The sequence below is a fragment of the Onychomys torridus genome, chromosome X, assembly GCF_903995425.1.
Source record: "Onychomys torridus chromosome X, mOncTor1.1, whole genome shotgun sequence".
Classification (NCBI taxonomy): domain Eukaryota; kingdom Metazoa; phylum Chordata; class Mammalia; order Rodentia; family Cricetidae; genus Onychomys; species Onychomys torridus.
The window spans coordinates 52,242,213-52,256,638 of NC_050466.1; the positions used below are offsets into that span (position 1 = coordinate 52,242,213).

At 46.9% G+C, this 14,426-nt stretch overlaps 1 protein-coding gene across 1 annotated transcript; it reads left to right on the forward strand.

Moving 5' to 3' along the window:
- Window positions 1-3,758: 3,758 nt before the first annotated feature.
- Emd (emerin) lies at window positions 3,759-6,836 on the forward strand. The gene is made up of 6 exons (XM_036174765.1): window positions 3,759-4,100; window positions 4,264-4,371; window positions 4,510-4,587; window positions 4,784-4,917; window positions 5,806-5,852; window positions 5,935-6,836. The coding sequence occupies exons 1-6, from the start codon at window positions 4,019-4,021 to the stop codon at window positions 6,263-6,265; spliced, it is 780 nt and encodes a 259-aa protein (XP_036030658.1). The 5' UTR covers window positions 3,759-4,018; the 3' UTR covers window positions 6,266-6,836.
- The last annotated feature ends 7,590 nt before the right edge of the window (window positions 6,837-14,426 follow it).

Genomic DNA, 14,426 nt, shown 5'->3' on the forward strand with positions numbered 1-14,426 from the left:
CCCCTAGTTAAACTAACATTTGGTCCCTACTGGGTGCAGCTGTTGCCTGGGAGCAAACAGCAGAAATATGCTAAATTCTCAACGCAATCTGGTGCACTCTCAAAGCCTGGGAGTGTGCAGTGTGGTACAACGTGCCAAGTATCTATGAACTTGGTGGGCACAGCCATTACCTAATATTGTCAAGCTTTTTCTTCCTCTTCTATGTGCCCATTTCCTGGTAGCTTCATATTCAACTCAAATGTCACTTCCTAGGGAAAGGACACATAAAGCAATCCATTTTAACATTTTGGTGTTTTATCATTTTGCCTGCAAACCCAATATGAGCTACATTTGCATCATGCCAGTGCACACATACACACAAAACTGAAATAGATATTGCAAATGAGATTTTCCTTACCACCTACAATGTATTCTGGGGTGTTTGTGTGTATGTAGAGTAGATCTCACTCTGTAGCTTGGCTGATCTGGAAATCACTATGTAGCACCGAGACTGCACTTTGAAGTGGCAACCCCCCCCCCCAATTCTGCCTCCCAAGTGCTGGAATAACAGACCTATTTGATTTGTTTTCCTACTCTATATTATCAAAAAGAGAAGGTGGCACATGCTACATAGTAAAAGGGAGGAAGGGAAAAGTAGAAGGGAAGAAAGAAGGGGAGGAAGGAAGGAATAGGAAAAAACAGTGAGGGAGAGTTTGATCACATCTGCAGAGTCAATTCAGTAATCCATACTTTAACTTGAATAGCAAAGTGCTGGGCCCTCCTCCAGGCACTATGCTTCCATTGCTACCTTTGTTGGCTCTGCTGGCAATGGCACTTCACATTCTGGTTTCCCAATTAGGATCAAGGTCTCTCACTGTTCTGTCCAGCTGGAGACCTCTACTAGGGAAGCCAATGAATTCATCATTTACTAAATTAGTGGCTTGACTTAAGGTTCATGAGGTGGCTGAACTAGAGTTCATGGAAATGATTGTCTTTTCAGAGGAGAAACCCATTTACCCACAGGCAGGGTAATCAGATCAACAAGTAGGCAGATGGAAGGAGTATGGAGGAGGTAGTGTAGCTACATTTCACACACACACACTGCATTTGAACTCTATTGCTCCTCCCAGTACACACATACTCAAGAAGCACAAGAAGTTAAGGCCTCCAACTTCTTTCAGATCTATCAACTATTAAGATTAGTTAATTCAGGACTAATTGTGCTTTGGTAAAAAAGCATAATAAGTTAAAAAAAATTTTCTTGCCAGTCGGTGGTGGGACATGCCTTTAATCCCAGCACTTGGGAGGCAGAGCCAGGTGGATCTTTGTGAGTTTGAGGCCAGCCTGGTCTATAGAGTGAGTTCCCGGACAGTCAGGGCTACATAGAGAAACCCTGTCTCAAAAAACAAAAACAAAGAATTTTCTTCTTGTGTTGAATAAATGTTTTCATATAGTTTTTCCTTACAACTGGGGAGGGGGAGTTCTGGATTGAATCCAGAATTTAATACTTGTTGGCCAAGTACTTTACCACCAAGATAATTTTATCCCATGCCCCCATTTTTCTTTTGCTTTTGAGATTTTGAGACAGGGTCTCACTATGTTACCCAAGTGGCCTTGAATTCACCTTGTAGCTCATGCAGGCCTTGAACTTTCAATTCTTCTGCCTTAAAATCCTAAATGCTGAGTAGGGTTACAGGATCAACAATTTTTTTTATTCTTACAATGGGTCACTTCCAAGATTTTTCCCCATTAGCCATACCTGCCAAGGGCTACTCCTTCCAAGGAAGAACTTTCCAGAGACCCACAGAATGCCCTGAACACATCCTCCTAGCCCCTCTGACAAATACTGTCTGAGGTATAAATCCATACTTTTGCAGCACCTAGGTGACCAGGTACTTCCTGGGGAGACTATTTCCATGAATCATTCAACTTGGGGCTATTGCAAAAGCCTCTTTCGACTCTGGGATCTTGATTTGTCTGCTGAATGATAGAGAAGGAAGCTACACTGCAATGGGGCTAGACTTAAGCTCCAGGTATGTGCAAGAAAATCACAGTTCAGCTTCCTGGTAACAACTATGATAGAATTTTATAGTGAGATAGTGGGAGGATTAAGAGGCAGAGTGCTGAGGCAGGTGCAGAGGGTGCTCCTTAGGGAGAAGGCAAACCTAAAATTCCTTGACCTCATAAGGAAGCAGCTTGGTTCTGTATGGGGGGGGGCATAGGGGAGTACTGAGCAATCACTCTGTATGCAGAAGCCTCTGGGAGAGGGGCCAGCACAGGGGGAGGGGGATGCTTTTGCCAAAACTAAAAACATTTCATGAAGCAGCCTCTGAATGGGCAGAATGTCTCTCTGCCCTACCCTGTCTCTCACATACACTCCTGGCCAAGGTTTTCCTGTCTTTCCGTAAGACAGTATCTTTTCCAGGGATTCATACAACTCCATTTCCAGGGACAAATGAGGGCACTGTCTTTGAAATCCATCCAACAGCAACTCTTCATTAACGACTTTGTATGTGGTCAAAATGGGGCTCCATCTCCTCACCATTGCCTACTTTAAACTTCCATAGGGAATTGGCCTGTGACCTTCACCAAAGTACCATCAGGCCAGTCTAGAACTGACCAGAGTATTTGCTATCGCTAACATTTAAGACAGTGGTTCTCAACCTGTGGGTCTCGACCGCTGTGACAGTCTTTTTTTTCCAAAAATATTTACATTAAGGTTCATAACAATTGAAAACTTATAGTTGTGAAATAGCAACGAAAATAATTTTATAGTTGTGGGAGGTCATCACAACCCGAAGAACTGTCACAGCATTAGAAAGGTTGAGAACCACTGATTTAAGGAATCAGGCATCCCGGGCATCTTTTCTGCATGTACCCCTCCTTCTAGGTCTGTCCAATAAGGGGAAGCCTAGTCCCAGATGACTTTGTGTAGAATATAATGGTTATGGTCACTCTTCCAGAAATCCTTTGTCTGATACAGATGCTTAGTAAGCCTCAGCGATTCCCACAGGGGCTATTCTATTCTGCCAAGTGAGAACTCTCTCCCAGAATTCCTCAGGGCCCCAGGTGGATGGAACTGTGAGTTGGCAGGCACAAGGTGTACCCGTCTACATGCATCACAAGGTGGGCGCCCTCTGATTATGCCCATTGGCATGCCTTGGGCCTTTGGAAGACTGCTTGGTCCTGGAGTGCTGGCAGCCTCCTGGCCCAGTTGCTCGCCCCATTTCCTCCCGGATGGAACTTAGCGGGCAGAGAAGACGGTGGGAATGGGCTAGTGCAGGTGAACAGGGCCATGGAGACTGGGAAGACCAGCGGAGGTGAGTGGGGTGGGCAAGGGTCTGTGGGTGGCTATGTCAAGTGATGAGAGCCCTGAATGGCAGCCGTTAGTGCGCACTAAGAGCTCGCAGCAGCACCAGGCGTTCTGGAAGGGTTCGCTCTCAGGACTGGACTCTTTGCATTGCTGTGGAACAGACTGCGGCTGAAGACCCTAGGCGCTAGAGCACTAGGGAATAAAATCAATGTGAAGCCAGTGACAAAGGTATGTGAGATCTTACAGTCTCCCAACCACAGGCCGGTTTTAGCCAGCTGAGAACGAGCACTTCCCCGCCCCTCTAGTACGTTTAGCTCTAACACACCCTCTGGTAATGTCTAGCTAACTCCGCCCCTCACCAACCGGGCTCTCAGAGATAGTCTCCTTGCCTGCCCCTCGGCTCTCCTGCAGGCCCTGCCCTCTTCCTGTTCTAGCCAATACCACACAAGTGTGACATTTCCGTTCGCCAGCCCCGCCTGTTGCCACTGCCAGACCGGTTTGCACCGGCCGTTCAGGCAGGTTTGAGCCTGCCCTGAGGAGCGCGCGCAACCCACGTAGCCGCGGCTGTGACGCAAACATGACAGAGGCGTGACGCGACCACAGCAGCTTCTGAGGCGCTGGCACTTCCTCTGCCACGCTCGGAGCTGTCCGTTTCTTGGGCTGTGTCCATAAACCCGGGCTGCCCCTTACTTTCAACACCGCTTCCCGGTGCCGGACGTCTCTGACATGGACGACTATGCGATTTTGTCCGACACTGAGCTGGCCGCTGTGCTACGCCAGTACAACATACCTCATGGGCCTATCGTGGGTACGCCGCAGCCGGTGGCGCGCAGAATCTCTCTCGGGCCCCGCTTTCCCGCGCTCCTCCCTGAGCGTTCTCCCCACCTCTTCCTCCCCTCCCCGTGTATCCCGGCGCTCTTGGGGTGCTTAGCTGGCACCCCCTGACTGCCTCGCACCCTGTGTCTGGCCAGGCTCCACTCGCAAGCTCTACGAAAAGAAAATCTTCGAGTATGAGACCCAGAGACGGAGGCTCTCACCCCCCAACTCATCATCCTCTTCATTCTCTTATCGGTTCTCAGGTGAGGCCTCCGCCGCAGAGCCCGGCTGAGCTGCTTGGGGGCACAAGGCTTGGGGAGGGAGGGTGTGGCTGAAGCAACTGAGGGAGAAGGGGGAAGCCTGGAGAGCTAATGGTCTGTACCTTCCCCACTTAAATGCAGACTTGGATTCAGCCTCTGTGGATTCAGACATGTACGATCTGCCAAAAAAAGAGGACGCCTTACTTTACCAGAGCAAGGGTAAGACAGGTGTGGGGTGGGCACTGATATCTTTACCCCATGCTTCAGGGATTTGGGCACAGGGAAACCTCAGACCCCCCCCCCCCCATACCAGTTCCTCAGTGGCTCTAGAGTGGTGAAACTGGCACAGAATTTGGGGCCATGAAGCCAGGTAAGGGACACCACTGTCTCCTCTACCACTGTTTTCCTTCCCAAGACTATAATGACGACTACTATGAGGAGAGCTATTTAACTACCAGGACATATGGGGAGCCCGAGTCTGTGGGCATGTCCAAGAGCTTCCGCCAGCCGGGGATCTCACTTGCAGATACTCACACCTTTCATCACCAGGTGAGTTGGCTGGCAGGCATAGTGTAGTCTAGGGGGATCCTAGCTAGGTCTGGATAAGTGTAAGGAGATATTAGGAGCAGAGAGTGGTCCTTAGGCCTTCAAACAGGGTTAGGGTTGGCATACGGCTGTTGAATCAAAATTCTACTTTGGGGCCTCCAAAACTATTAGATTTGCAGGTGGACATGTAGCTCTGTAGAGTAACACTTACCTGTGGTTCCATCTCCAGCAGCACACAAAATGTTTTTAGGTTTTGGGCTTTTTTTTTTTTTTAAGATTTAATTACTTTGCTGGGTGGTGGTGGCACACATCTTTAATCCCAGCACTTGAGAGGCAGAGGTAGGCAGATCTCTGAGCTTGAGGCCAGCTTGGTCTACAGAGTAAGTTCTAGGACAGCCAGGGTTACAAAGAGAAACCCTGTGTCGAAAAACCAAAAAAATTCTAACTACTTTAATTATATGTATGTGTGTGTGGTAGTATGCATGAGTGCTGGCGCATGCAGAGGCCAAAGGTGTCAGATTCCCTTAGAACTGGAGCTACAGGCAGTTGTGAACTGCCCGATGAGTGCTGGACATTGAACTTAAGTACCCAGCCATCTCTCCAACCCACAAACTTTTGATCAGGGCACATGTAGCATTGCCTGCACTCTAGTCTGAGATCTAGGTTTAAGCCTTCTGAGAATACTGGGGGATAAAAGGATGCTGGGACAGAGTCAACAGGCATAGTCCCTGAGTGGCAAGGCCCCTCAGAAAAGAAAAGGCCATAGACCCAGAATGGTTCTGGAGGGAGAGGGCAATGGTCTGGCCTCTAGAATGTGATTAGAGTAGGCTGGCCAGAGACATTTGTAGGGAAACACCCTTCCCCAAGTACCTAACCCCTACTGTCCTGCAGGTGCGTGATGATATTTTCTCTTCTTCAGAAGAGGAGGGCAAGGATAGGTGAGTAGTGAACACACATAAGGACAGGGACAGATTTTGGGCTCAGGCTCTCCTGCCCACCTGTTCACTTCTTTTGCCACAGGGAACGCTCCATCTATGGCCGAGACAGTGCCTACCAGAGCATCGCACACTACCGCCCCATTTCCAATGTCTCCAGGAGCTCCCTGGGCTTATCCTATTATCCTACATCCTCCACCTCTTCTGTGTCCTCCTCTTCTTCTTCTCCCTCTTCCTGGCTTACCCGACGGGCCATCAGGCCAGAAAAGCAGGCCCCTGTTGCTGCTCTGGGCCAGGATCGACAGGTCCCACTCTGGGGCCAGCTATTGCTCTTCCTTGTCTTTGCTGCCTTTCTGCTCTTTGTTTACTATTCCATACAAGCTGAAGAAGGCAACCCTTTCTGGATGGATCCCTGAGGGTATTGGTTTCAGAGCAGCTCTTAACAGGAGTTTTGGCTGATTGCCTTAGCAGTGTTTGCTGGGGGTAGGGTGGGTGGGGGCTTTTTGTGTGTTCTAGTTAAAGGGGTTCAGGGCCTAGCCTAGGGCAGTGCTTATTTCCCACTTCCTCCTGCCAAGAAGGCAGCAAATGCTGGCCTTCCACAGCCCAGTGGGCCCACACTACCTTCCTCTGCAGCCTCCTAGCCCTATTGCCTCTGACCCTTAGGGCTCCAGGAGATAAGACCTCACTTCTTTAGAGGAAAACTTCGTGGTGGCAGTGGCAGTGGTAGTTGGTAGTTGTCATGCATGCCTGTTTGTTGTTACCTTTTCAAGGTGTATTAACCAAAGGCCACCCTGGCTTTGTTTTTGTGGACACAATAAAAAAAAAAAACTTGTTTATTTTTACTTTGTTGGCTTTTCCTACCTGGGTGGGAGTTGGGCTGCCATGGCATAGGTCTTGGGTCTCAAAAATCACTGTGGCTTTTTCCTTTGGTTGTGCATTTTACTTTGATCTTGGGGAAGGGATCAAATGCTACTCAAATATAAGTCTGATTTGGTTGTAGGTTTTATTTCTGGACTTGCTCCCTGAAGCACTTACAACTACTTACAAAAAGTAACTACCATGTAACCAAATGTGCCTATGGGAAATGCAGGCAAAACTGCTTGTATGATGACACATGCAGACACCTTAGCCAGGAGAGGCTCATGCCAACATCTGAGGTTACAAGGTCAGAAAAATGAGGCATCTTGCCAGTGGATTGTTGTTCAGCTCCTGAGATTAATGGTCATTTGAAGGCATGAAGGTAGATTTAAAAAATACAGTGTTCCCATGAGTATCCTAATTCTTTGCCTATTTATTCTTGCTCCGTTTCCAGGTTTTCTGTCCTGGATATATATTACATAATATTAAAAATGTTTTATCCAGGCATAGTGGTGCACACCTTTAATCCCAGCATTTGGGAGTCAGAAACAGGAGGATCTCTTTGAATTCGAGGCTGCCATGATCTATATATCACAGTTCCAGGACAGCATCTGGAATCTTTAAAAAAACAAGCTGGGCAGTGGTGGCACACGCCTTTAATCCCAGCACTCGGGAGGCAGAGGCAGGCGGATCTCTGAGTTCAAGGCCAGCCTGGTCTACAGGGCGAGATCCAGGAAAGGTGCAGAGCTCTACAGAAACCCTGTCTTGAAAAACCAAAAAAAAAAAAAACAAAAAACAAAAAACCCAAGATAAAGTTGCATGACATTTTAAAAAGTCCATTTGTCCCGTCATCCTTAATACAATTCTTATTTTATTTAATTTTTTACTGTTTTGCAAGATAGAGTTTGTGCAGCCCTATCTTGGAACGCTCACACTGTAGATCCAGCTGGTCTCAAAACTCAGAGACCCATCTGCCTCTGCCTCCTGAGTGTTGGGATTTAAAGCTGTGCACCATCACTGCCTGGCTTAACATAATATTTTTATTAATTGAGAATTTTTGTACACTTGTAGAACATTTTTATTATTTTCTCCCCAGGTAACCCTATTGAGTCCATTTAGAGTTGTTTGTATTTCATGTGTTTAGGGCTGACCAAGCTGATTTTGTGTATGTCAACTTGACACAAGCTAAAGTCATTAGAGAGGAAGGAGCCTCAGTTGAGGAAGTGCCTCCATGAGATCCAGCTGTAAGGCATTTTCTCAGTTAGTGACTGTAGCCTGAAGTTTCTCTATCCTGCCTGGGCAGCAGCTGTTTTTATAAAATAATCTCAGAGGCTTAATTACAAACTGTTTGGTCTATGGCTCAGGCTTATTGCTAGCTAGCTATTACATCTTAAATTAACCCATTTCTATTAATCTATATATTGCCTAGTGGCCATGGCATTACTGGTCTGCTGACAGCTTGCTCCTTGGGCGGCCGGCCGGATGACCTCTCTCTGATGCCACCCTTCTTCATCTCTGTCTTCAGTTTGAATGTACTGCCTAACCTTACTCTGCCTCACCATTAGCCAAACAGCTTTATTTATTAACCAATGAGAGCAACACATAGCATACAGCAAGACATCCCACAGCCAATGATACCAATGAGGGAGGGCCCGGCCCATGATAGGTGGTTCCATCCCTGGACTGGTAGTCATGGGTTCTATAAGAAAGGCTTAACAAGCCAGAGGAAGCAAGCCAGTAAGCAGCACCCCTCCATAGCCTCTGCATCAATCAGCCCCTGCTTCCAGGATCCTGCTCCTGAGTTCCAGTCCTGACTTCTTTGGTGATAAACAGCAATGCTGAAGTGTAAGACAAATAAACCCTTTCCTCCTCAACATGCTTTTTCTTCATGGTGTTTTGTTGTAGCAATAGAAACACTAAGACACCACTTGTGATTGAAAAACCTAATGCTTGTACCTAGAGAAAACTGATTTTTCCCTCTTGGCAGACATTGTTTGCCTATAGTTGTTTACCTATGGATGGGACCTAGTGAATTTTCCCTCATCCACATTGGTATGTCAAATGGAGTTGTCATTATACAGGTCTTATTTAAGCAACCATGTCTTTTATTTTTCTTCTTTCAGTTTTGTGCTTCATGTGTGTTTTGTTCATATTCTCTCCCTTTCCTCCAACTCTTCTCATACCCCCTTCCTGACCCACCCAACTTTATGTCTTTTAAAAAAAAAAGTTCGGGTTGGGGATTTAGCTCAGTGGTAGAGTGCTTGCCTAGCAAGCACAACAAGGCCCTGGGTTCGATCCTCAGCTCCAAAAAAAAAAGTTCCAGGCCAATTTATGCTGCTCAAATATTCTTGGATGTCTTCCATTGGAGCATGATCAGCTTAGGGAAAACTTAGAAAAATCTCTCCTAGAAGATAATTCCTATTCAATCCATGGCTAGGGGTGGGATTGTATGGCCAAATCCCCTCCATGCTGAGATTTGTTTTGTTCTTGGTTTTTGGTTTTGGTTTTACAAGACAGGGTTTCTCTGTATGGCCTTAGCTGTCCTGGAACTCTCTCAGTAGACCAGGTGGGCCTGGAACTCAGAGACCTGCCTGCCTCTGCCTCCCAAATGCTGGGGTTAAAGGTATGTGCCACCATCACCATGCTGAGATTTGGAAGGTGAAGACAGCATAAGGAGTTCAAGGCCAGCCTGGGCTACATGAAACCCTCTTCAAAAAAGGGGGGGGGGTGACTATCAGTTAAGAGCATTAGCTGCTTTTCCAGAGGACCCAGGTTCAATCCCCAGCACTCACATGGCAGCTCACAACTGTCTGTAACTCCAGTTCCCAGTGATCCGTACCTCACACAGACATAAATGCAAGCAAAACACCAAAGCACATAAAAATAAATTATTTAAGAAAAAAGGTGGACAAGATAGCTCAGAGGGTAAAAGTGCATTCAGTGAAAGCCAGACAACCTCAGTAAACACACAATAAAATTTAAATTAAAAAAAAAAAAAAACAGGGGCTGGAGAGATGGCTCAGCAGTTAAGAGCACTGGCTGTTCTTCCAGAGGTCCTGAGTTAAATTCCCAGCAACCACTTGTTGGCTCACAACCATCTGTAATGAGATCTTGTGCCCTCTTCTGGCCTGCAAGCATGAATGTAGGCAGAACACTGTATACATAATAAAAATAAATTAAATAAATAAAACAGCCAGAGGGTGGTAGTGCATACCTCCAGAACTCGGGAGGCAGAGTCAGGCAAATCTCTCTGAGTTCAAAACCAACCTGGTCTACAAAGCAAGTTCTAGACAGCAGGGCTACAAGGAAAAACTGTATCTAGAAAAAAAAAATCCAGAGTGGAACGCCATATACTGTCCTGCATGCCTGGCTCCATGCTGCCAACAGGGAAGAAAGGTGAATTGGCAGGCACACATTCCCCATAGGAAGCAGAAGCCCAGCCAAGGGTGGGGAAGTGGCTTCAGTTCTTGCCCAGCTTGTTCCTTGCTACAGGTAGTGGGAATTAGCCCAGCTTCTCATCTTGCATAGCAACCACACAGTATTTGTACTTTCATCCTGGGCTCCTGAGCACTCAGTCTCTTGGCTGTCTTGGGCCACAGGATGACCCTCACCACTTGTTCCTGGCAATTTCTTGGTTTGATCCTACATTTGTGTGATCTTAAAAATAATACATGGAGGGCTAGAGAGATTTCTCAGCATTTAAGAGCACTGGCTGCTTTTCCAGAAGACTCAAGTTCATATTTCCAGCATCTACATGATGGCTCACAGCTGACTGTAAGTCCAGTTTCAGGGACTCCAGCACTCTCTTTTGGTTTCTTTCAGCACCAGGCAGGCATGTGGTATACAAACAGAAATGAAGTCAAACCACTCTTAGCCATATTTTTTTTCTATTTATTTATTATGTATAGAGTGTTCTGTCTGCAACATGCCCGCAGGCCAGAAGAGGGCACCAGATCTCATTATAGATGGTTGTGAGCCACCATGTGGTTGTGGGAATTGAACTCAGGACCTCTGGAAGAGCAGCCAGTGCTCTTAACCTCTGAGCCATCTCTCCAGCCCCCATAATTTTTTTTATTAAAAAAATACTACATGAGGATGTCTCAGTATGTAAGGATAGTTGCCACCAATCCTAACAATGAGAATCAACTCCGCAAATTGTCCAACTCCTGCAAATTGTCCTCTGACCTCCACACACAAAAGCTTGACACACATGTGTGTCCATACACATGCATAAATAAATATTTTTTAGCCATGCAGTGGTAGTGCATGGCTTTAATCTCAGGACTCCGAAGGAAGAGGCAGGCAGATCTCTGAATTCAAGGCCACACAGTAAAACACTGCCTCAAAAAAAAAATAATAATAATAACATGGATTCTAGAGAAATGATTCAGAAGTTAAGAGCACTTGATCTTCCAGAAGACAGATTTAGTTCCCAACATCCATGTCTTACAGCTCCCAAATACTTATAACTCCAGTACCAGGGTATCTGTCACTCTTTTCTGGCCTCCATAGGTATCTGCATGCATGTGATGTGAATACACACAAACTATATAGGCTGGGTTGTTGTGGTGGCACATCTTTAAATCCCAGCACTCGGGAGGCAGAGGCAGGCAGATTTCTGTGAGTTCAAAGCCAGTCTGGTCTACAAAGCAAGTTCTAGGACAGCCAGAACTGTTAAACAGAAATCCTGTCTCAAAAAAAACAAAAACACAAAACAAAACAAACAAAAAAAGACAAGGTTAGTCTGAAGTATATAATGAGCTCCAGGCCAGCCAGAACTACAAAGCAAGACTACCTAAAAAATAACTTAAAAACTGGATAATGGTGCACAATTTTAATCCCAGCATTCCCAAGGGGACTAGACATCCTCTTCTGACCTCCTTGATCACTTAGTGCACATACATCCATGCAGGCAAAACAAACACATAAAACAAAAATAAATCTTTTAAAAAAAATAATTATTTTATGTGGATTGGTATTTTACCTGTGTGTACATCTGTGTGAGGGTGTAACATATTTGTGAGCTGCTATGTGGGTGCTAGAAACTGAACTGCTAAGCCAGCTCTCCAGCCCTAAATCTTTTCTATTTTAATGTGTTTATATTAAAAAAAAAATGGCAGGCTGGAGAGATGGCTCAGAGGTTAAGAGCGCCGCTTGCTCTTTCTAAAGGTCCTGAGTTCAATTCCCAGCAACCACATGGTGTCTCACAACCTTCTGTAATGAGATCTGGTGCCTTCTTCTGGCCTGTGGGGATATGTGCAGACAAAACACTGTGTACATAATAAATAAATAAATCTTTAATTCCACGTGCATGCCTTTAATCCTAGCACTTGGGAGGCAGAGGCAAGCAGATCTCTGTGAGTTCAAGGCCAGCCTGGTCTACAGATTGAGTTCCAAGACAGGCTCCAAAGAGAAACCCTGTTTCAAAGCCCTGTCCAAAGCTACACAGAGAAACTCTGTTCTGAAAAACAAAACAAAACAAAATGGCATGATGGCACATGCCTTTAATCCCAGCCAGCACTTGGGAGGCAGAGGCAGGCAGATCTCCGAGTTCCTTATCAGCCTGGTCAACAGAGTGAGTTCCAGAACAGCCAGAGCTACATAGGGAGACCCTCTTTCAAAAAGATTGTGTTTATGTATCTTTTATATGAGTGCTCTATATGCATGTATGTCAGCATACCATGAGAGAGTATCAGATCCCATTATAAATGGTGGTGAGTCACCATTCAGGTGCTGGGAATTGAACTCAGGACCTCTGGAAGAGAACCAGTGCTCTTAACCAAGGAGCCATCTCTCTTTAAAACAACAATTAAGTATGGGGCTAGGGATTTAGCTCAGTGGAAGAGCAGTTACCTAGCAAAGCACAAGGACCTGAGTTTGGTCCTCAGCTATGAATAAAAAAGTAGGATGGGGATGTAGTTGGTACAGGGCTTGCCTAGTATGCATGAAGCCCTAGTTTGGATCCCCAGCACTACATTAGCTGGGTGTAGTGGTTCACAGGGTAATCATAACACTCCAGAGATGAAAGCAGAAGAATCAGAAATGCAAAGTCATTCTTGGGTATATTAGTGAGTTCTAAGCCAGCCTGGGGAGTTCAGGAGACAGTCTCAAAAAAAGGCCAGGCGTTGGTGGCTCACACCTTTAATCCCAGCACTCAAGAGGCAGAGGCAGGCGGATCTCTGTGAGTTCGAGGCCAGCCTGGTCTACAGAGCAAGTTCCAGGAAAGGCGCAAAAGAAACCCTGTCTTGAAAAAATAAAAACAACAACAACAAAAAATCCCTCCCTTGGCCCATTGGTATTATTGTTGAACAGCCAGGATAGAGAGAAGGGCCCAACACTCTGGGAGCCTCCAGAAGCTTCCCACCTGGACAGGGGGTAAAAAGTATCAAAGGCAAGTCCCAGGAGGTACAGCATTAACAGAGGCAGATGAGGCAGCTTCCCCCTCTACATAGCTAAGACTGTATCCTGGGACAATCCCTGCTCCCTAATCACCCAGAGCCTCTTACCCAGTCCTGGCACCAGTTCTGCCCACACAGGCTCACCTTCACACCCTCTTCTCAAGCCAAGGCCTGACAAAGTTACTCAAGGGAGCCACTGCCCACCCAGGGCTGAGTTGGGTTAAGCAGGGGTCCCTGTCTCCTTGCCTCTACATCATACACAGGAGACTGAGACACCGGGGCTGTAGATAGGGCAGAAGATGCCTGATTGGGGATGGGACAGGCTTCTGAGGAAACCTGGTGAGACCCTTCAGGCAGTGAACTGGAAGATGTCTGGTAAGGGAGGCAAAAGGAAAAGAGATGGGTGTCCTATACTGGCCAGGAGCCAGGCATATGATACCAGCAAGTATGCCTATCATCCTTAATGGAGCCTTTTAAAAAGGATTAACTATTTTATGTGTATAAGTGTCTTCCTACATGTATGTCTGTGTACCACATCCATGCCTGGTGCCCACAGAAGCCAGAAGAGAGCATTTTGTTGCCTGGTCTGGAGTTAGAGATGGTTGTGAGCCACTATAATATGGATGCTGGGAATCGATCGATTCTGGGTCTTGTGGAAGAGGAGCAAGTTCTCTTAACAGCTGAGTCATCTCTCCAGTCCCATGCCTACCATTCTGGACAGACCCAGCCACACAGGAAATACAGGAGGTCCCACAAGCTAGCAGCAAGAGGCAGGCAGGGTACACAGTTGTGGCCACCTCAGCTGACTGACTCTGCAAGTCAGCCAGGCCACATGGCCTAGAATCTGCAGTGGGGTGGAGATGCCCAACCACAACAGAGTCCATGCCCTGGCTCTGTTGGCCAACAGGTACCAGAAGTCAAGAGGTCAAGGCCACATGGCCATACGCCTTCCCCAGCCTGACCTCCCTCCCACTCAGTGATACCAAGAAGGGGACCAGGGACTGATTGGCTCCAGCCGAAAGCAGGGTCCAGAGACTGCAATTTCAGGCTGGACTCAGGGCAGGGGGAGGCGCGGGGCAGGCCCAGCCGACCATTCCTCTTCCCTTAGCCTGACAGCCTAGACACTCTGCTCAAACCCCCCACCCCCATAAGGAAAGGGAGACAACGCCTTCAGTAGGGTTTCCCTCAGCAGTGGGGGGCCACAGCACTCATACCCCACCAGGAACTGACCAGTAATCCCGTGGGCTTCTAGAAGGCTGGCCCAGGCCAAGGTGGCAGGGTGGGAATAGAGCAGAGGGGACAAGCAGCAGGTAATCATGGG

Excerpts from the sequence above, each read along its gene's own strand:
- Emd (XM_036174765.1), top strand. The coding sequence starts at position 4,019 with ATGGACGACTATGCGATTTTGTCCGACACTGAGCTGGCCGCTGTGCTA. Across the intron at positions 4,101-4,263 it reads ACCTCATGGGCCTATCGTGG|GCTCCACTCGCAAGCTCTAC; the intron begins GTACGCCGCAGC and ends GTGTCTGGCCAG. Across the intron at positions 4,918-5,805 it reads CTCACACCTTTCATCACCAG|GTGCGTGATGATATTTTCTC; the intron begins GTGAGTTGGCTG and ends ACTGTCCTGCAG.